The sequence below is a fragment of the Pleurodeles waltl genome, chromosome 11, assembly GCF_031143425.1.
Source record: "Pleurodeles waltl isolate 20211129_DDA chromosome 11, aPleWal1.hap1.20221129, whole genome shotgun sequence".
Classification (NCBI taxonomy): Eukaryota; Metazoa; Chordata; class Amphibia; order Caudata; family Salamandridae; genus Pleurodeles; species Pleurodeles waltl.
In genome coordinates this window covers 928,282,740-928,305,330 of record NC_090450.1, presented here as the reverse complement: position 1 = coordinate 928,305,330, position 22,591 = coordinate 928,282,740, and the positions used below count along the sequence as shown (strand labels likewise).

Sequence of the window (22,591 nt, the reverse complement as noted above, 5' to 3'; positions counted from 1 at the left end):
AAAAATAGGATGACTTTTTACCAAAGCTGGAAGCTAAAATGGATGAGAGACCTCCTTGAGACATATCTTGTAGGTATTGCTGTAGTGATGTAAACTATTCCCCTGTGGATGCCGTGGAAGATCCTCAGATATGAATGATCCTGCGCTGACCTGTAATAAAGACTTGAGTGCATGGGTTCTTAAAAGAGGTAGACATAATATAAGGTTGGTGCAAGGTACCTGTGGCCCATATACACTGCCTAAACTACATGATAACTGACTGTGCTTGCTTGTTATGGCTATTACCATTCTATGACCATGTTAAATTTGTATATAATATTACCTACCAAGAGCCCTGTGAGATGTAGAGCAACCCATACTTACACAATGTGTTAAACGGGCTGTAAGTACTTAGTCATATTGTATAAACATGTCTAGGGCTCTGTCATTGCGTAGTGTACCCTACAAACTCTTAAAATGTAATAAAGTACTACTGGGAAACACAACTTGTGAGCAAAGTTCTTTGATCTGTGGCAGCCACTGGTAACCTATGTGGTCAGGAAAAACTGAAAGTGACTTGTCCACTGAGGCTTAGGGCTTTCAGACTGTTTGACAAAGAATGCAAATATGTAATATAGTAAATAAGAAAAACTCTTAAAAAGCGTGCAATTGCTGAGACATCTTAGTGCTAGCGTTCTCCATGTAGTGAGCAGTTAACTTATTACTGAACTTAGAAAAAAAGCCATGTTTTAAGCATTTTTCTTAAAGATGCTCTATTAGATTAAGATATGAGAGCAAAGGGCATGGTGTGCCAGAGTCTGCATGTTAAAAAAAGAGAAACTTCTCCCTTCCCATCTAGCTCTCTTTATTTTGGGAATAGCCACCAGACTGGCGGTGCTTGACCTTAATTTACAAGAGGATACATGCCAATAAAGATTTTTTGGAAGTAAGAATGTATGGTCCGTAAGGCTCTGCATGGGGAAGGCAGAGGGCCTTAAATTTCACATGTTCACTGTTTGGCAACCAATGTAAGTCCTGCAAATCTTTAGATATCGAATTATATTTGGGTACTTTAAGCACAAACGAGCAGCCAAATTTTGAAGGGATTGGAGCTTTAATTTAATTTGTTTCTGAATCCCCAGATAGAGTGAACTGCAACAGTTTATTCCAGATAATACTAAATCTACAATTACCTTTTTTGCATTTCAAAGGGGATGAATTGAAACACTTTCCTTAGTACTCTAAGAAGATGGAAACAGGAAGATGTAACCTTATTTATTTGATTGGAGAAACAGAGCTGTCCATCGAACAACACTCCTACGTTTTTTACTTTCTGCACAGGACATGGAAGAGGTCCGATGTTAGAGGGACACCAAGACATGCTTCGAAACGAGGTACGCAGCCAAAAGATGACCTCTGTCTTTTCCGAGTTTAGTTTTAAACAATTATCTTGCATCCAAAGAACAATATTAGCTTGACAGCTTCTAAATTTACTAGCTACTTCGGCCACAACTGATGAGATTGATACCACTATTTGTGTGCCGTAGGCAGCATAGGCCACTGCCTCAAAGCCATAGGACCTGATAAGTTTATCCAAAGACATGACATAAATGTTAAATAAGGTGGGGAACAATGATGAACCCTGGGACATCCCACAAGGTGGAAAGAAAGGATTTGAGACAAAATCTCCAAGAGCCACCCTTTGTTCTCTACCTGAGAGAAAAGAACTGAGGGTGGTAAGGGCTGCACTCCCAATCCAGATACTCTCTAGCCCGATGACACGCAGAGAATGGTTCACTGTGTCAAACGCAGCACAGAGATCGAAAAGAATCAGCGCAGCCCTAACCCCCGAGTCCACCTGCCTATGAATCTCTTCAGTGGCCACTACTAATTCAGAATCTGTGCAGTGCAGCAGCCTGAATCCATGCTGAGAGGGATCAAGAATATTATGGGTATCTAAGAATAATATAAGATCCTCACTGAGCACCTTCCCCAGACGATTAGCGGGAAAAGGTAGTCTGGATACAGGGCGATAGCTTTTAGTGTCCTCAGGATCCAAAGATGGTTTTTCTGTAGTGGGCAAATGGATACCCTCTTCCATTCTGCTGGATATTGACTTATGGACAATATCCTATTGAGGAGTGCATAAGTTGCCTAGCGACTATCTTAGAGACCATATGTAAAACAAAAGATGGACATAGGTCGGCTGGGGAGCCTGATTTAGTCGTCTCAAGAAATCCGATGGTTCTCTCCTTAGTGAAAGATGTAAAGCTATCCAGCACATTCTGACTACCTACAACCTCCTTGCTGGTGTTGGAGGTAATGTCAAGAGGGAGGAAATAATTAAGAAAACATTCTCCTGTAGGATACACTTGATACCCCATGAAACAGTTATTTGAAATGAAAGAGACCAATGTGAGGACTGTTCCTGGGGTGATAGTTCTAGGTCACAACAAATTTGGTGGCTGATCAAAAGGCAGCTCACTTTTGAGCTTTTTAGAAGTGATATCTATGGTATGTTATTAAAGTTATGATACTTTGAAAAGCCAATAAAAAGATTTTTTTAAATGAGTAGGAAAATAGAGCTAGTGTTTCCACTACCGATCATCAGTGGTTGAAAGATCTAAGAAAAGAGACCTACATATCTGTGAACAGTGTACACACAACAAAAGCTACTTCAACTGAACTCTCACCCATTCAAAATTAAGAATCTGAATCTAAAAGTGTACTGAATTTCTTGGTGATGCTCAGCACTAAAAGTAGACTTACTGCAAATGTTTGCAAACTGCAAAAATATTAAGAGTTTTAGGGACCAATACAAAGTGAGTGAAACTCACAAAACATTCTATTTGATTCTATCACAATTCAGTTTGTCCTAAACTTGCCAAGTACGATAAACTAAATTTGAATTGCCTATGATTTAGAATTGCAAAACAATTCATATATTTAACTGGGAGAAGTGTTTTAATCTTTAAATAGATTCCTGATTGGTGTGAATGTTACAGGAACAAATCTCATACACTTTGAAACAATAAGTAGATCTTCAAATGAATAAGGAAAACTTTCTAAAACTAAGGGTTCAGTAAGTCTGATAGTGTGGTGCACTTACTTATTGATGCCTTACTATGCCTGGCTCCCTAATATTTGGCCTCTGCCTACTGCTGTGTTATTAAGATACTAATATAGTTTGGAAGAAGATTTGCTAATTTACAAATGGATTCTTATATTACATGATGCAGTTCATTTTCTTGTAGCCTTTTTTAATGCATCTAATATATTTCAAGTTAAAACATTCCAGCATGGAACAGCTGAATTTACTAAGTTTGGTGCATAGTTACTGTTTAAGAATGTTAAAGGTTACGAAGATTTACAATAAAAAGATCAAATAAACGGAACATGACTTTTGTTTCACATATGACTATTTTATGGACAGATGTTGCCTGTGGAACAAGGAGCTCTGATTTTCAGTCTCTGCTGTCCACATTTAATTATATTGGGTGAGCCTGGAAAATCCCTTGAAATCCATGGACCTAAGTCCTTTTACCTGTAGTTTTTAGAGAGATACCAAAAACCACTATTAAGGAATATATAACAACTAGTCCTAAATAAGCTGCTGAACAAATTGAGGCATATCCTTTTCTCGAGCAAGTGGCACATTCTGATGAATTTCAGATCTCAAAATTGCACAGATGACAGCCAACAGTCCAACAATAAAAATAAAAAAACACTTCCTTCTTACAGTCTAACAGAAGACCGCTGCACGGGGAGTAGGACAATACTCCACTGCTACACAGCTAACCTTCCGCTGAACAAATACATGATAGGCTTAATAAACTCTTGCCTACCTCGGTTTGAAGTTTATTTGAGTCCAAATGCCAGTCCTTCGTTTGATTAATACCACTGCAATTTGGGGATGGTAATCCAACTGCAAACATCAACATAGGCACAAAAAGCAGGAAATAAAATATCAAGAAAAACAAGTGTCTCATTAAACAATTATTTAAGTATTGTAGCACCTTTGTACATTTTGCACAGGATAACTTACAACAACATGCTTACAACTTCATCAAAATCAAAAGTTGGGTATAGTTCCATTATATAAAATAGGACTATGGTATACCCCCCAACTATTTACTTATTGGATAGCGCCAATGTGTTTTGGTGACAAATTAATTAGGTTTGTAATGAGTTCTAGAGCACCACTAGGAGGATTTAATGTAAATGGTCAAGAATACTGTTAGACCTGGCATCCTTAGAGTGGTCTTACCCCGGACTTTCTGCCTTTTACCTGCTGTTTTGATGCTCTATTATTGTTTTGGCCTTAGAACTCTGTGCACTTTACCACTGCTAACCAGTGCGAAAGTTCATGTGCTTCTCCCCTAAACATGGTAACGTTGATGGCACATTTAATTTACATGTAAGTCCCTTTTAAAATGGTATGCCATATACCCAGGGCCTAAAAATTAAATCCTGCTTGCGGGCCTGCAGCACTGATTGTACCACCTACTCAAGTAGCCCTACAGACATGTCTCAGGCTTGCCACTGCAAAGCCGGTGTGTGCAGTCTCACTCCCACCCCGACTTGACATTTAAAACCTCTTGCCAAGCTTTCGACTCCACTTTTCTTACATATGTCACCCCCCTAAACTAGGACCTTTGTAGACTATGGGGCAAGGTGCCATGTGAGTGAAAGGCAGGACATGTACTTTTAAGTTTTTCATGTCCCAAAGTCGTTTGTCATTACTGGGAGGCCTGCCTCTCTAATAGGCCAATATTGGGAATTCCTAAAAAAAACAAAAAAACTTTTAAGCTGTAATTCCTGATCTAAGAGGAGTAGCCGCATTATGTTTAGTATCATTAGAATTGTAATGATAAATCCTCTTTACTGACAAAATCAGATTTATTATTACAATTCTAGAAATGCCACTTTTAGAAAGTGGGAATTTCTCTGCTCTCACTGCCCAGTGTGTCTACAGCCTGTATTCAATACACATCTGACCTGGGCTAGGTGACAGCTACACTTATGCATTCCCTCAAGACACCCACAACACAGGATATTCAACTGCATCTGCAAACTGATGGGTCTTCCTGGGGCGAAGGTTGGGAAGGGCTCACACTTACACTTCAAAGGGTAGTGACCAGAGTCTACACAAAGGGGCTGATTATCTCCCACTAATAGTCTAGAGCCAGGGCTAAGCTGAAAGGGGGACCTGTGCACTTCACAGACATCTTTTGAAGTAATCCCTCACATAAGTACTGGGTCTCTGACCCACTCAAATCACTACACTTCTGGACTCAAGGATACTCTGCTGGAGTAAAGACTTCTGTGTGCCAGGATCAACACTCTGCCAGACCTGACTGTTCTCAGGAACTGCTGCTCTACCCTTCTTTATGCTGATCTCTGCGTTGCATCCCAAGGACTAAAAACCACCTCCCGAGTCTCTCAAAGGGCTTGCCCCTGTTCTTCTCCAAGGTCTCATGGACATCAAAAACCTTGTCACCCCGTGAGATCACCATCGGAACCTCACATTTCTAACAGACTGCGTGTGGGGTTTATATCATGATTCCTGCTACTGTGAGCCTGTCCTGGGGGCAAGAGTGCTGCACTGATATGGTGAGACACGCTGGGGTCCTGAGGTGCTACGACGGCTTCCTTTTCTTGCGTCAATATTGCCAGCGCACTGGGTGCACACTTGCCAAGTCCTCTTTCCACGAATAAGGAGCTGCCCAACATTGCCACACCTTCTGTTCACCTCCCTTGGGGGGAACCGTGCGCCAGCGCAACTCACTCAGAGGTGCGGGGTTCTGTGTGCGCAGCCACTGATATCCCAGACTCGAGTCGTCAGCTTCGTCCACAGCTCAGGGAGCTGAGCATCAGCACAACTCAACCCAAGTATGTGACGTCACCACCATTAGACTTTGTGTAGATGTGCACAGGCTCTTCCAACATACAGCGACTCCTCAGTCCGTAAACCTGTCCACATTCTTGTTTTCCCAGGCACCGATATTATAGAAGCACAGCATGGGACCGAGTAAGGGAAGCTTTTGCACACGCTAGCGCTGCTAACTTGAACCTCACAAGATCAATCATTCCTCTACTATCTGAAGGACTCCACAAAATATTAAATCAGAAGTATAGATTTGATTTTTGACGTTTTAGTCTAATTCTGCTTTCTGACCTAAATTATTTCTAATGGCACAATTATTGATTGGATTTTTTGTCGTTGTGGTCTTGATTGACTTAGATAAATAATCTCTATTCTTATAAACCTGTGTGGAGTCTTTTTGTGTTTTTTTCACTGTGATTACTGTGTGTGTGTTGCACATATACTTTACACACTGCCTTCTAAGTTAAGCTTGCCTGCTCTGCACCAAGCTACCAGAGGGTGACCACTGGTTAATTTAGGTCATGTAATTGACTTACCCAGACTGGGATTGTGGTCCCTACTTGTCAGGGTGTGTACCTCTGCCAACTAGAGACCCAATATCTAACCAATACTGACATAACTGCCCTCAGTAATGATAATGCAAACACGAACAGAGCTTCTTTCAACTGAAAAGAAAGGCAAAAGCTCAACAACATACTATTGGCTGGTATGTTGAAAATGGGTGCACCACAAAAGAGAGAAAACAATTATACTTATTTAACCCACAGTTACAAGGGGCTACATCAGAGTACGGACTAACCTGAAAACCTGATTGCCAAAGTAACCTAAAGGATAATGCCACTGTCTGCTATGATAAAGGCAACATATTTATTTAATATTTATTTATTTATATATTTTTGTTTTTATGGTCGCCATGCTAAGATTGCACAGTATTTTCTATCTTCTGCATAATCCTCAACAGCTGTTGCACCGTCCCTATCAAAGTAGATTACAATGAAGAAAAACGAATAGGCTTACCTGCATTATCCACCTCAATCGCAGTGAAATGAGTGATGTTAAATTCTTTTGCTACAAGAAATGAACTTGCTGTGCGGCTGGTCATTAGGATGAAAGAAGGCTGAAAAACTAAAAGGAGAACATTTAAAAAAAAAAACAGTTTGCTTTGAATACCGACTAGCTTTGCAAAACATAAAGAAAGGTGCATTTCACCAACATGAAGAGGCAGAACTATCAGCGGCAACCACGTTTAGCAGACACATGACCTTGAACCAAAACCACATTTAGCGTAATAGGACAGAAAAAAAACCTTTCTCCCATATTTGGTCTTGGTTGAGAAACGCCACCCAGAACTAAATTAACCAGAAGCACTCAGGAGATTAAGCCACATGTTGACAGACACATCTCAAGCAAGTATAATAAATATTTAAGTTGCGCAAACTAACTAACAAAATGTGTTGGGCTACAAAGTGGGAGAGACTACTCTAAAATTAACAACGGACTGACCATCCACCATACTATAATTTTAATGGTTATGTTTTCCAATAAAACAAACCAATTCATAAGATGGCAAATTTGAGAGACAAATTATGACTTTCAATAAACAGAAAATAATATTAAAATGCTGCAAGTAAAACAAGCAAGAAGACACTTATACATAGGTACAACTGGTAACAGAGCGAGGGACTAAAGCATAGGTCAAGTAGGGAGAGAAGGCAGCTTAAAAAGTAACATTAAAAAAAAAAAAAATCAATGTGCCTATATAAATTAAAATGTAAAAGAAAATAAAGAGGGACTTATATGGCAACGAAAGGGAGAAGTCAACAAAACTTTCCAAAAGGAAAGATTTAAAGGGTTACCCATAAATCAGGCATACCACCCAATATTTTAAACCATGGGTACTCGTAAACAATTTTGCAAGGGTCAAAATGTTTAGTCTGTAATGTGACAGAGGGGGGCTTTGATGCCAGCAGGGTGGTGGTTGGGTGAAGGGGGGTTGGCAGTAAGGTGAGTGTAAGGGAAGCAAAGCATATGCATCTAGTGGCTGAATTGCACAATGTGATTAATCCCGGCTTTCCCACTTTACCCAATTGTATGATTTTAGGCAATCGTTTTATTTCACCTCCCCTCCCTTTTCTTTATTATCATATCTAAGAGGATCTCAATATGCATGACTTCAGGATGCGTACTCTAAAAAACCTTTTTCTGTGTTTGATTAGTAATAAAAAAATACATTTAATAAACTGCTTGTGCATTATAGGACCCCAGGCCACCCAAAGAGTGCAAATAACAACTAACGTGCCTCTTAGTTCACTGCTGGCATTGTTTTCAGGGTGGGGAAGATATGTTTCTACATTCATGTCTGAAAACTATCACTTTCAAAAAATACTTCTCAGTGCACTGATATAATCTGATGTACTAAGGTGAAATGGTTCTTCTGCATAGTAATGAAACACACTTTTTGAATTTTTACGAGATGTTATCATATTGTTAAACTTTTGCTGCAAAATGTCTTTACAACTGAAGGTGTTTGTAAAGTTAAGTGATGCAGGATAGCCTAGTTGCCTCCTTTATTTATCTTCAATTAACCTTTAAACAAATGCGTGCCTGTTTAACTTCTTTTCAATGTTAGTGCTGAGTCCAGTACGCAGCAACCCGGTGCTGCTGTTCACCAGAGGGCGGTATGGAAAGGTCAGGAGGGCTCTATGCAGCTCCTGGACCATACTTTGTGTATCACTGTTCTAAATCTTCAAGTGGGAGGTTTGGTAAGAAAAAAAAGTTAGACATAATCACTATTCCAGTGGAGCCAAAATAAAGAGTATAGCTTCAAAGGAGACATAACAGTTAAACATGGGAATGACAAAAATATAAAAGTCATCCAGGTGGAAATATCTGATTTAGTAGCGGTTACATAGATACACTTGCTAATATAGGTTGTTAGCATCAAAATATATTTTATCTTGTAGTAAAGAGTATATGTAGTACAAAGAGTTTATAAGAGGGACATGGATTTTATCGGGAATGTAAGAGTATTGTGTGTTCTGTGACATGATGGAGTTGCTGCTTACTCATGAAGCAGATACCCCCCTCCCCATACATAACAGTATGTACTCACACACAAGAAATGGAGTAGTATGTAAATCTACAGGAAGGTGTACAAAGCATTTTTCCGGTTGCAAATGGGTCGTTTGCGACCGGAAAAATGCTTTTTCAAATGTGGTTCTGTAACACAATACTGAATCGCAATTCACATTTGTGATTATGGTATTTGGAAGGGGCATGTTTTGGGCATCCCTTCCAAATACATGATCAATATGGTATTATTATTTTGCAACAGAATTAAGGTCGCAAAACAGTAACACTTTATCACTATTTTAAAAGTGGTGGTAACCCATTCGCAAATGGAAGAGGTCTTGAGACCCATACCCCTTTCAGAATGTTACAAAAAAATGTTTTTAAGAACAAGCAGTCCTCCCATGGACCACTGTCTACTCTTAAAACAATGAAACATTAAAATGTCAATGTTTTCTGTTTAAATGCAACAAGTTATTCTTTAAGGAAGACATGCTGCATTAAAAAAAGATTGCTTTATTAAAAAACAATCACAGCCATGGTGATCTGCTGACCACAGCAGGCTAACCATCCCTGTGATGGCTGCGATTACTAATGGCTTGCAAATCGTGACCCACTCCATTAATATTCATGAGGTAATCCTATTTGCAACCTACTAAAACTCACTATTTGGAAATAAAAAGGTTCACACATTACAAAATGCAGATTTCCTAATTGAGATTCAAGATAACCACAATGAGGAAATCGTATTCCTAATGTTGATGCATTTGGCCCTTACTATCTTGCAACCTGAAGTTGAATTATAGTTGCCTTTCAGAACACAGTAGTGCCATTTCAATTTTTCTCTAATACTTAGGTAAAATACTTCAACTAAGAATGAAGGTAGCCAGTGTCTGAACAGTGCAAATTTTCTATAACCTTTGAGCCAAAAACACAATGATTTTTTCAACTAATTGTACAAAGCACACTAATGAAAGAGGCAGTAGACAACTGTTCACCACGCAGAACAAAATTAATGGCAAAGTCCTAAGACACTAGAAACACTACACTGGCAAGACCAAATAACACTACTAACCATTACAGAACTATGAACTGGACAGATCAATCTTCATTTCCCAACATGGCACCAGACCAGCTTGACTCTGGTCAATAAGAAACAGCAGAGCTGCATCGAAAATGTGTCTAGAATCTGAAAGTCTACAAAGCCATACAAATGGTGGAAATTCGATTTACAAACGTTGATAACATGCAAGTCTGCTGGTGTAACTGCAAGTATTATATACTACACAAACAAAATCATATCTTCTGGAAATGTTTCAAGATTTTTAGAACAATTAAGATGACCAATATTTAGACATAAGGGCACTTCTGTACTTTTATTTTAAAAAAATAAAAAAAACATGCAATAGTGCCAGACAGATCCCAGCAGAGGAGCAACACCATTGCAAAACTGGACTGAATAATTTCCATATATCCAGGCGAGATGAAAGTTGTTTAATGAAGAACATTATATGTTGCATCTATACTGGAAAGGGACCATTAGGCAACTATTTCCAAATTGAAACTTCCCCTGAGGTAAACACATACAGACGGTATAGGTGACATGATATAGATTTCTTCTGTTAGTAATACTTGAAGAATACAATACAGTGTGTCTCCTCTGGATAGTAATAATACTCAAATAAACAAGTAGGTCAGAGTTGAAAATATACACAATACAATATAAAACAACAGATTTATGTATAATTCATGAGCCAATATGTTGTATTGCAATTGATTATGTGTCAAATAACAGTTGAATTCTGTAACAAAAGTGCACCCATAGGAAAAAATCCTTACACTAATCTACACATTCTTTCAACCAAATAGCTTTGTTCCTAGTTCTTTTACTAGACACACCACTTGCTTTCTTCTCAACTTTCACCAGCTTCAGACCCCACGGGGCCACTGTCTAATCACACATTCAGGAACCAACAATACCCTACCTTTATTCCATAAGTTTCCAGAGCTCAATTCCACAATGAATCTATCTACTCATATTATCAAACAATCTGAAAATCAGAACAAATCTATCTTCCTTGGTTTACTCCCTTTTACTCTTACATCACCCACTTTGAATCCCTTCCTATTTTCTTACTCACTCCACCCATCATTTTTTCTCTATCATAGAAATCATTCTTCACATAGTACACCTTTTCCAGCCTTCTTATCTTTGCTCTCAGATATCCATGGTTGCCATAACTCACATAAAGTGCACGATTTTCATCTTTCATGTTTCCAAACATGGATTTTCCATCATCCTTAAGAGGTATTACCCTTTATATTCATAACAAATCTTCAGTTGCTTCTTTCCAATTTCTCTCTTCATTCAATGCCAATTGGATTCTCTTTTAACATCTTTTAACATTCTATTCCACCATTACTCTGTGGAAAATAACCAATGTACATTTAAGCGTGATCCCCAATCTCTCCAAGAACTGTTTCATGTAATTACATACTAGTTGTACGCAGCAATTTGTTGCCAATCCACTGGCTAACTCATCCTTTATTAAACACTTTATTTTAAAGTGGTATAACCTCACTTGTAGTTGCTTGACTTACAAATTTAATTTCAGGCCACTGTGAATAGTGGTCCAGTAATTCTGCAGCATGCCCATTACTACTTCCCTTCACTTGATAAGGGCAAGAAATATCAAAGGACTTTGATAGTTCTCGGCACTTCCTTTTTGGGATATACAGTTGTCTGTTGCCACTTATCACTCCACACACAAACCTTTCCCCCTGAACTCCTGTCTAACCCTAGCCATCAAAAATCAATCTACAGTATACATTTCCCATCACTCAGTCTAGGATGCCCCTTATGAACCAAATTAAACACTTTTTTTCCTCAATGCAGCAGTCTCAATACAGTAGTCACTACTAATAATTCCCCTCTACACAATATACCATTATGAATATTTAACTTATTTAACGTATGTATTAGTCTATGGAATTTACTAGCCTCTTCATGTAAACATCTCATACTTGGCCATCCCTTCTCAATGTAAGACACCACGGTTTTGAGAACCTCATTCTCTTCTCTAGAAATACCGTTTGAAGTCACCTTGGAAAAACATGCAACCATGAAATACAATTCATCCTCTCCACTTCTCTCAGTCTCTATAATTACAGGCAACTGTGGTAAACAATCTGCTATCACATTCTTGCATCTGGGCAGGTACTGCAAGTCAAAATTATAGTCTTGCAAGTTAAATTGTCATTTAGCAAATCTCAGAGTTGCTCTACCCCAAAAGCTCTACTAATGGCCTAAGATCTGTATGCACAGAAACTGGGTGCTGCACTCACTGAATTAATGAATGCTATGTTTCCTATAACTAGCACTGCTACTTAGAACAGAGCATCTTAGCGCTATTTCAGACACATAGCCACTTACAAAACAATACAAAGCCATTTGTAAAGTGCACCGCTGACTTTGAAGAGGTGTCCCGGCGCTAGCGGTAAGGTTACATAAAACAGTGCTCCATGTCGCCAGTCCGACTCAAATGCTCTCCAAACAAGAGTCAAAGAGCAATAAAATACTGACTAAATGGGGATAATATTCCAACCACAATAACATCAGTGTCTCTTTTTGGATGGGGGGGGGGCACATTTGCTCTGCTCCTGTCAGTGGTCTTGACGCATAAGCTAGAGTTTCCAAACGCCCTTCATGATTTTGCAACAAAACAGCTTCAAGCCCAACATTACTGGCATCTGTCTTAATTACACTTTTACAATGAGTATTCTACCACTTTAAAGCAGGTGCATTCACTATTTCTCATTTAACTACACCGAATTACTCCTTACATAACTTGCCCCACACAAACCGCACTTTTTTTTAGTAACCTCCTGATTTTCTGAGTTTTATTTGCAATCTTTGAAACGTATTTCACATATTATTCCTCTAGTCCTATGGCAGACTTTAGCTGATCCTTATTTTTGGGACTAGGCACCTCTACAGTCACTTCAATCAAACTTGCTTTTGGAGCCACTCCCTTACCAATGAGTGTGTGTCCCAGGTATTCTACACAATCTGTTTCTATCTTACATTTATCCTTCTTAATCCTTAAACCTTTCTCACCCAAAATGTGTAACACTTTATTCAAAGTGACATTAAGCACTTCTCCGTTCTTCCTGTAGACCAAAAGGTCATCCTGAAAATGTTACATTACATACATCTCACAACAACTGGTACATTACCCTTTGAAATATGATAGATGCCAAAATCAAACTAAAGGGCATCTGCTGCCTGTATCTATAATCACCTTCTGGCTTGATGAATGATGTAAAAGCTTTTGATTCCTCAAGGAGACCTAGCCGATGGTATGCAGATAATAGGTCTCAGGTACTATAAATCTTCACACCACTTGTTTTAACCAATGTGTGGCAACGGGTGACGATCAGTACAGACACTTATTTAAGTTGTGCAGAGCAACACAAAGTCTGATTTTTTTACACGGTTCATAGGCTTAAACTTTTAGAGATGATAATTCTGGTGACACTGTTGCTTCTATGACACCATCTCTACATATTAAATCCAGCAGCACCCTTAGACGTTCCCTCGTTATTAGTAAAGGAACACTTTGAGCCTTATGAATTTTGGGAACAACTCCATCCTTAAGTACAATTTTAAGAGAAAAACCTCCTAGCAGACCAAAACATCATTAAATATCTCTGGATATTCTTTTTGCCATTCACCCATACTCTAGTTTTTCCAGACTAATTTTAAGTTATCTTCGTATCCCCACACATGTTTGGAATGCTTGTGGTCTACCCTGATCATTAAGTCTCCTTGATAAGGCCAATCCAATAGACGTGACTCCCAGCTTAGCTGTGTAAATTTTGGATTGGATGCTTTTCCTTCTATATTCTAAGGTTGAAATAACTGGGTACATCGGTTGGGTACACCAAATGCTTTTTTGTCACATCCTCTTAGCTTTATATAGTGGATATATCCAACTATATTATTTTCCATTACCCAATTTTACCATTTGATAATATCATATGAGTGTATATCCTGCCCGTGAATCTGTCATGACTGGTACGTAAACATCATGTATTTCATAAGTTCATAACGGCCTTTTTACCTGTAGTCCCCACTTTTCTAGAACTTCAACTATAAACACTTCATCTTGTTCATCACTATTCTATACATCACTTACACATGCAATACTACCAGTCATATCCCCTCTCTGCCACTGAGCTTTGCAAACTCTTGTGTAATGCCCCTTACTCTTGCTTCTCCTACAAACTTGGTGTTGGGCATGACATAACATATTTGTGACCATGTCACAATGAGGTGGTCCCCAGAATCAGTTTTGTGTGGTTTAGGCGGAAGGGACTGCTCATGTCCATAGACACACCCCTGCCTGGCACACAAGCATCAGCAAGGGCAAAAGGCCTGTGCCATTTTGGATTTCCCCAGAACAGTACATTCTGGGGCAGTTTGCAGTAAAACAAACAGGATGTGCTACAAACATAGGTAGGGTTGCCCCTTTTAACTTTTTCTGCATCGGGTAGAGAGTGTACAGGAGTCATTCCCCTTACCCCCACAGGTTGACTAGGGAAACCTACAAAGCTAGTACTTCACCCACAGCTCCCTAGAAGCACTTTTTGGACCTGTAGAAGAACAGAAGGGCTGCACCTGCTGTTTGAGACATGTCCCAGGACAAAGAAGTGGACTCCAAGGATCAGTTGCCTGAACTCATGGGTGGCTATAGGGACATCACAAGCTGCAAGAAGCATTTTTCCTGAAGCGACCAGTGACCAGTTACAAATGGAAGAAAACTGGACCCTACTGTTGGGCTCTGCTGGAGTGAGTACTGACCCTTACCTGCTGTCTCTGAGATCCTGGACGCTTTTCTGGTGATAAGAAGGACCTATTCAACAGTATAACAGTATTTTGTTATTGCCTCTACACTTTTTCTTGGTCTTGGTGCTTTTTATCTTACATATTTCAAAATTCATACCTCCAATCCCCCTTACTTGATTTCTGTTATTTTGTTTATTAAATTCTTCTCCATTTGTATAAATTGGAGTCAGATTTTTATTTTGTTGTGTTTTGTATCTTATAGCTGTTTTGGTACTTCTAAATACTTTAAACATTTTAAGTTAAGCATGTCTGCTTTGTGCTGTAGACACCAGGGGTTGTGCTAAGGTTTAAATTAGTGAACATTTTGCTTTGACATAATAGGTTAGTGACTTTGGATCAGCTGTACAAAGGTTTTTTCTGTGCGCAAAAGGCCCAATTTGCAGAATCTGGCCATTTAAACACAGAAAAAAAAGCATTTTGGTATGTATAAATGCTTTTTTGCAATTCAGTAATCTATTTACTGAATCGGAAAAGAGATTTGCGAGTCACAATTAGGAAGTCACAATTAGGAAGGGGCGTGCTAAGGGGTCCCTTCCTAATTGCGAGTAGCAGTGAAATGTATGATTATTTTCCGACCATGAATGCAGACACAAAACAATCTCAGTTACTACCAACTTCAAGATGATGGTAACCTATTCTCAAACGGCAAGTGGTCCCCAAGGGACCCCTTCCCCTTTGCGAATGGGGGTGCAAACATTTTTTAAAGAGCAGGCAGTGGTCCTACCAGTTGATAGCCCCTATTATGCAGACTTACCTAATATCAACCTCATTTAAATTTCAAAGCTAAGGACATCTAAGCTACAAGCCTCACTGCTCTGAATATAAAAGTAAAATGCATGAAAAGTTTGGCTCCTCTAAAAGGATCTGACAGAATCTCTACGTAACTGTAATCGAAAGCTAATCAACTGCATGCAATGCATGAACGGAGCAGAATGAAAAATAGTTTTATAGAGTCTCCGACAAATCAGGCTGCTCCCCAAACTGCACATCTTACTTATGGAAATCTGGACAAAGAAAGCACAAAATTTGCATAGCATGACGCTATGGGACTGGGGAGTACTGAAATGTTACTTGCACAGCAACCAATTAAACTATTATTAACACTTTCTTCCATATGAAATGCACTCTTTCTTCTAATACGAAATAAGCACAAATTTGAAATTTCACACAATATGCTGCTTCTAAACGTTTCATAACAACAAACATAACCATGCATGTTGCAAAGTTCCCCTTTCAACCAGAGAAGCTGGAGGAATGTTGCATTTGGAAGCAGAGAGAAAAACACCATAAACTGCAGCTGATTTTCTGAAAAAGAATGAATGCGAAGGGCTCGTGCACACAAATAAACAAGCGCTCTTTAAAATGCCACTGCCTAGTATGGCCTAATCGTGCTAACTAAAGCAAACCTAGACACAATATTTTGAGCCGCACAGTACAGGACCCTGTGACAGTAAGCTAGTCTGCCAACGCAAATCTACGCACCAGAGGGCCGGACAATAGCTGGAGCCTGGATAGCTCGGTGAGCAGCGACTGAGGATGGTAAAGGGGAGAATGGGGCCCAGGGGATGGAGGTATGGCTGCCGAACGTGGCATCAATATCGGCCGAAACACGTGGGTGAAGGTGCCACATGCAAACAAGAGGGACGCTTTACAATCCACTTCATCATCTTTAACTCGCCCCTCACCCCCAGACAACTTGCTTTCCCTCCTTGGACCTTCCGCCTGAGCCTCCACACTGTGTAGTGGACAGTCTCCAGAGCCCAGGAGGTGGGCGGGGGGGCCTTCCTCCTCCTTCCCCCCTCATTGTGACTAATGCAGTCAGTGCTCTCCTGAGAAGCGACGTCACGGGGAGGCATTACTTATTTCGTCCCCCTCCCCTCTGCACAGTGACCAAGAAAATAAATGTCATACCTGTAACTCCAATAGGGACACCCCGGATTAACGGCACTGCATGACTACTGCATGGTTCTAGAGGCCTGCACACCACGCTAACACTGGTGTTGCCTCAGCACTGTGCACAGCACTGGGGGGCGTCGGGAGAGTCCTCCCCACCAACCCAAAGAGGCGCCTGGGACTGCTCGGACCCCCTACGCACCCAGAAGCAGGGGTGTGGCCAGTCCCGCACCAGATCCAGGCCATTACGCCTCACAGTGTTGAGTTGGGCACGCAGCGCACAGGAACCGCTTAAGCATAAAAGCCACATAGCACTGCCCTCAATCCCCCCAGACATTACGTGACCCAACAGTAACCACGGCGAGAAGTAGTGCCAGCTGCCCCTGAATCCTACACACCAGCATCATTGCGGAATAGGATACTGAGCAGAAGTGCAGTGTACTGACTGCTGCATCAAGGATGGGTTATAGGGGTGGACAGGGGCCTCCATCACAGCAACTTGGCAGCGTGACCATCCTGGGACTCGGAGCAACTGGCCCTTACCTCCCGGTACAGGGAATGGTGTCCACCGCAGAAGACAAGCTAGACCAAATACTAAGAGCCATAACGACCATCAGCAAAGAGCTGAATACAAAGGTGGACGCAGTAGCAATAGAACTTGGACTCTTGCAAGCTGACTAACAGAAACCCAAGTGGAACTTGATGTGGCAGAAACCTGAAGACTGTTAAAGAACTGTAAGGAAAAGTGCGTTCCCTCACAACCTAAGTGTGGGAGCTGGAGGCCTGGGCTGAGGACTTTGAAGGGAGGTCCAGCCGAAACAATATCCACATTGTGGGGTTACTGGAAGGTGCAGAGGGCACTGACCCTACATATTACTTTGAGCAATGACTATCACAAAAGGTAACCATGGCCCAATTGTCTACATACTTGCTAGTGGAACATGCCCACAGAGTATCAGCTCTACACCCTCACCCCCCGCCCAGGAGTCCGCTGCGAGATCTGGGGTTGCATGCATTCAGAATTATATAGACAAAGAGACCCTCCTACGAACATCTAGGATGCCAGCTCGACTCCACCATGACAATGTCAGGGTGTACTTCTTTCCAGATTACACCCTGTCAGTACAGTGCCATAGGGCCTCCTTCCTTGGAGTGAAGTGCAAATTACAACAAGCAGACCTACGCTACTCACTACTCTTCCCAGCGAAGTTGAAGGTAATAGCTGGCAATAAGACCTTCTTCTTTACAGAACAAACAGATGCCTGGGATTGGGTGAAGCAGCACTGTCATGTGGCCTCATCGCCTTCCATCCCTGAGCGCTAACACGCGGCAACAATGATTCAAACAAAAAAAGACAAGTGCCACACCAATGCCTGAAAGCCCCACTACTGGAGGCTCCTACACCGGAGCAAGCCAAAGAAGAAAAGGCCCAATCGCTGACCACTGCGATCACCATATAGGCAGATATATGCTTACCATCGGATGTTACCATGGACAACAATGCAGCTGAATCTGTCTCAATTAACTCCGAGGACAGTATGGTTTCACAACAAGTCACGATTGAGACGCCCCAAATGGCAGATGAGATTCTGTGATACACAGCCTGTGGAGACAGCTATGTTTACAAATGTGTCAAAATTGAAATATACTTAGGGTGGAGAAATATTATAAGCCTAGCATGAATGGACAACTTGACAACATGGGTCCCTTGGCTGGTAGTTCGCTGGTTAGCTGCAACCTGCAATAACTGCGGTGATGCACGTTCATAGCGGAACTGGACACCCCCCTTCACAGTTCGACTCTTAGTCTCAGCCATGCCCTTGGAGGCTGGCGCGGGAGCACCCCATCTATGAGTTACACTTTTACTAGTTTGGGTGACCCCATGTTCGGGAGTTGCCCTAGGGTGGGAGTTAAAGTTATGCTAACAGTTATGTTATGTGATGTGCTAACAACTGCCCCTTTTCTTCTCAGGTCTTACATGGGCTTTACAGCGTGGGTGCAAGTCGCCAAAGCAGAAGGGTGGGCTCGGGCGTCCCTTGTTTTTACTGGGCAGATGGCTAGGTTCAAGATAATTACATGGAACGTCCGAGGTGGGGGGTACCATTAGGAAGAGGCACTCAGTGCGGCAATTCTTGAGAAGGAGAGGGGTGCAAATAGCCTTCCTACAGGAGACACATGTGGCAAAAGTTGAGGAAGTACGATTACAGAAGTGATGGAGGGGACAATGCCATTGCACCACATATTTGGGCTTTGCACACTGCGCCCTAATCTGAATATGTCCAGGAGTCCCCTTCCATCTCCTGTCAACAAACATTGACCCTGAGGGCATATATGTGTTAATCGAAGGCCTCCTAGACGGTAACGAAGTTTTATGAGACAGTATATACACCCCTAATGCAGCACAAGCAGTATTCTTCTCTAAACTCTCTGCAGTATTAACACACTGGGCTCACATTACTTGGATATTAGGGGCAACTTTAACTGCACACCTGATCCGCAATAGGACTGCTCACAACCCCCCTACTCCCAAGTTCCCCAGTCGTGTTGACTGCTACATTATTCTCCCAGTGGCTTCAGCATTGGTCACTTCTAGACTGCTGGAGATCCTTATACCTGAACATGATTGATTTCTTATACTACTCACATGTGTATGGGCTACGGTGCGATGAGCAAAGTCCTGCTTGTTCCCCGGCACCCACACTGCCCCCAACCAGACTTCCTTATAGGAGGGCATCAGATGAAATGGAAAATCCACATGTTCAGATACTTGGGCATCAACATCTACCATGACCAGAAGGATTTATTAGATGGTAATTTCACGAATGGCCATCTGGAGCAGATTACCTCTCACAGTTCAAGGTAGAGTGGCTGTGGAAAAAATTGTGCTGCCCCCCCACCCCCGTTATATTTCTTCCAGAATCTACTGCTCAGCATATCCAGATCTACCTTCCATGCCTTGCATTCCACCCTAGAGTCCTTTGTCTAGAACAGGGGCAGACGCTGTGTAAACTCCGTAAATTACAACTCCCACCTTTAAATATTGCTATTTGGCAGCGCAGCTACAGTGGCTGACATATTGGTTGGTGGGACGATGAATGAAAGAATTAGGCCCTCTCACCTCTGTAGAGGCACAAGAAGAGATGCAATGCATTTTCCGAGTGGGGCCGAGTGGAAACTGTAGCCTTAAGGCAAGAAGAGATTAGGGTGCTTTGAAAATAACCTATGGCCACAGGCTGGGAAACACTGCTACTCGACCTACACACTCGCCCAACGACGCCTGATGACCCTCCGGACGATTCCTGAGGGACATTTATTGTTTGATAGATCACTCTATACTCTAGAACACTGCATGTTAGGACCCACCCTGTCTACCACCGCAAGCTGAGGTAACAACGTGATCTTAGACGAAGCCCGTGACCCAGACCAGAATGAGGGGTAATTGTAACTGTACACCGCGTGACAAAAGCTTATCACATGGTGGTTTATTTGTTGTTATGTTGTTTATGCGGGTGAAAAATATGAACCGTTTATTCCTACAATTCTTCCTGTACATCCTGATAATGAATGATGGGATTCATGTATGTCAATATAAATAACGACCCTGTTCGGTTTTCTGTAATGTGTTACAGTACCGCATTCTCAATAAAAATGGTTCCTAAAAAAAAAAAAAAAAAAGGGGGAGGTCCCATGCACATACTGCCTACCATCCACAAAATGGAAAAAGTTAGACTTCACACTATCCTCATTCAGCATCGCCAGCAGCAAAAGTGAGCCCTGGGAACAGCTGGCATCCTGGGGCACTAATAACCAGGTTTGTAAAAGTTAACCATATACCAAAGACCAGCACTGTGTTTGATTTGAGGTATATTCTTCATCCTTTGTTTGTCCACATAATTATCTGTTTTTATTTTGTATTCATAGTTTTAAAATGTAAACAAGGTGACGCTTTGAATGACATGATTGCTTCTTTTACAAGGCATACAGATAAGAAAGTGAGGCAAGGCATACAGACAAGAAAGTGAGGCGAGGCATAATACACGCAGGCCCAAATACCAGAATACACAATTGACAGTTTATTGTAAGCCCTCATTTCCCTTACAATCCATCCACTGTATCATATCATAACTCAGTGTTGTGTATTCAAATTGATTAGATATGTTCACAGTGGCTCCCCGAACGTCTGTAGCTCGGGATGTGAGAAGCCATATTTTTTTTTTAGCTTTAATGACATTCTTAGCTCAATCCAGTTACTTTCTTGGTCTTGAGAGTGGCAATGGATTAAACTGGTAATTGTTGGCCACGTATGCAGCTATCAGGAACGTTAACATATTGTGGTTTCCGTAAGGGAAAAAGAAAATCAGTGAAAGTTTTTGGGTTACAAGAAGTTATTGAAAAAGAACCTTGCAAGAAAACACTGCTGAAGAGGATATAGACACACTGAGGAGGCATAGGGTGATGAGATACATAAGAAGGGTGGGATGAGTGAGGACAGAAGAAAAATGAAGTATGAGATTGGAGAAAGAGAGAGATAAAAACTGCGTGGAAACTCTCAATGTTCAAAAAGGACCGTGTTAGAGGAAAATAGAAGAATGAGGAATGAGGGGAATATGATGGGAGAAAAGAGACACCGTAATTAGGAAGACGGAAAGAAGGGAAGGGAGACAAGAAAGAGTTATAAAATGTGAAGCTAGGGACAGACAACAGGAGAAGAAAAGAGAGAGCAAACATAAGCTATATAAGCAGAAAGACTGAAAGGGGAAGGATACAGGGAGAATGAAGAAGACACAAGAGGGAGAAGAAGTGAGAGGAAAGAAGGAGTATGGGGTTAGGGGAAAGTGAGAGGTTTGTAGAGTGAGAGTGAAGGATGAAGGGTGGGAGACAACAAAAGAAGAGAAACAGAGAGGAACGAATGGGAAATTGAAAGATGGGACCAAAAGAGACAGATGAGCTAATGTTAACAGAGTCCTAAAGGTAACAAAAATGGGAGGTCTAGCTTGTGCCTCACACCTTAGCTCTGTTGCGATCCAATATTATAGAAATAAGATTTAGTGGTGGCTATTAATGCAGAATCTTCAGTTTCCTGAACAAAGTGCTAAACCTGGTGAAGAATACACTAGTTTATTGTACTTCGCCATATGGATAGTATTGCAAATGGAATGCACCAATGGATTCTTCTGGGTTTAACACACTTTAAAGAAATCTGAGCATTCGACCGACTTTTTGTTTTCATCTCCTACTTTCCAGTTCTGAAATGTTGACATGTATGCACTATCCATGCCCCCATAATAAGCACAGCTCAGCACGGCAGGACACAGAAAGTTCATACATACCTTGCCCCCATGTTAGTGCTATGAGCACAGCCGACCAGAGCAGTGTCACTTGCGGTCCAAGAACCGGGGCCATGCTGAAGGCTGTAGCCTCGAGGAGGCCACGTTGCTAGGACGCCGTATCCATACAGTGTTGACTTGAACGCTGAACGCACCAAGGACCGTTCATTTCCTGGGGTCAAACGATCAAGAGACATCGACATAGGACTAAAATAGTCGCCTGTTCGGAATTTGATGGCATTTGACGGCCATCTTCCAAGGTGCAGCACTTGAAGGATGGGAGCGACAACCTAAATCTAGTGTGAGCAGTCTAAAATTAAGTAATTTAAAGATTTGTTTGTGCTGAGTAATTTTTCTGGAGACGTATTCCCAATTAACTTATTTTCAGATGTAATCATTTAGCAATCTTACTCATTTTAAGCCGGTAACGTTATTTAAAATATTTTGCAATTTAGAAAAATTGTTCAACGTTTAGCTGAACAATTAGCGTTTGGTGCTTTTCAGCGGGTTCAAAGCAATTATTTCTTC

At 41.1% G+C, this 22,591-nt stretch overlaps 1 protein-coding gene across 1 annotated transcript in view; it reads right to left on the bottom strand.

The window, feature by feature from the left end:
• The window catches only part of TCTN2 (tectonic family member 2), a 161,519-nt gene extending 139,292 nt beyond the window's left edge, over nt 1-22,227 (bottom strand). The window contains exons 1-3 of the mRNA XM_069215013.1: nt 22,067-22,227; nt 6,884-6,991; nt 3,825-3,904 (exon numbers count right to left, since the gene is read on the bottom strand). Of these exons, the coding sequence (XP_069071114.1) occupies nt 3,825-3,904; nt 6,884-6,991; nt 22,067-22,139 (261 nt within the window). The 5' untranslated portion in view covers nt 22,140-22,227. The remainder of the gene's footprint in view (nt 1-3,824; nt 3,905-6,883; nt 6,992-22,066) is intronic.
• Nucleotides 22,228-22,591: the final 364 nt, after the last annotated feature.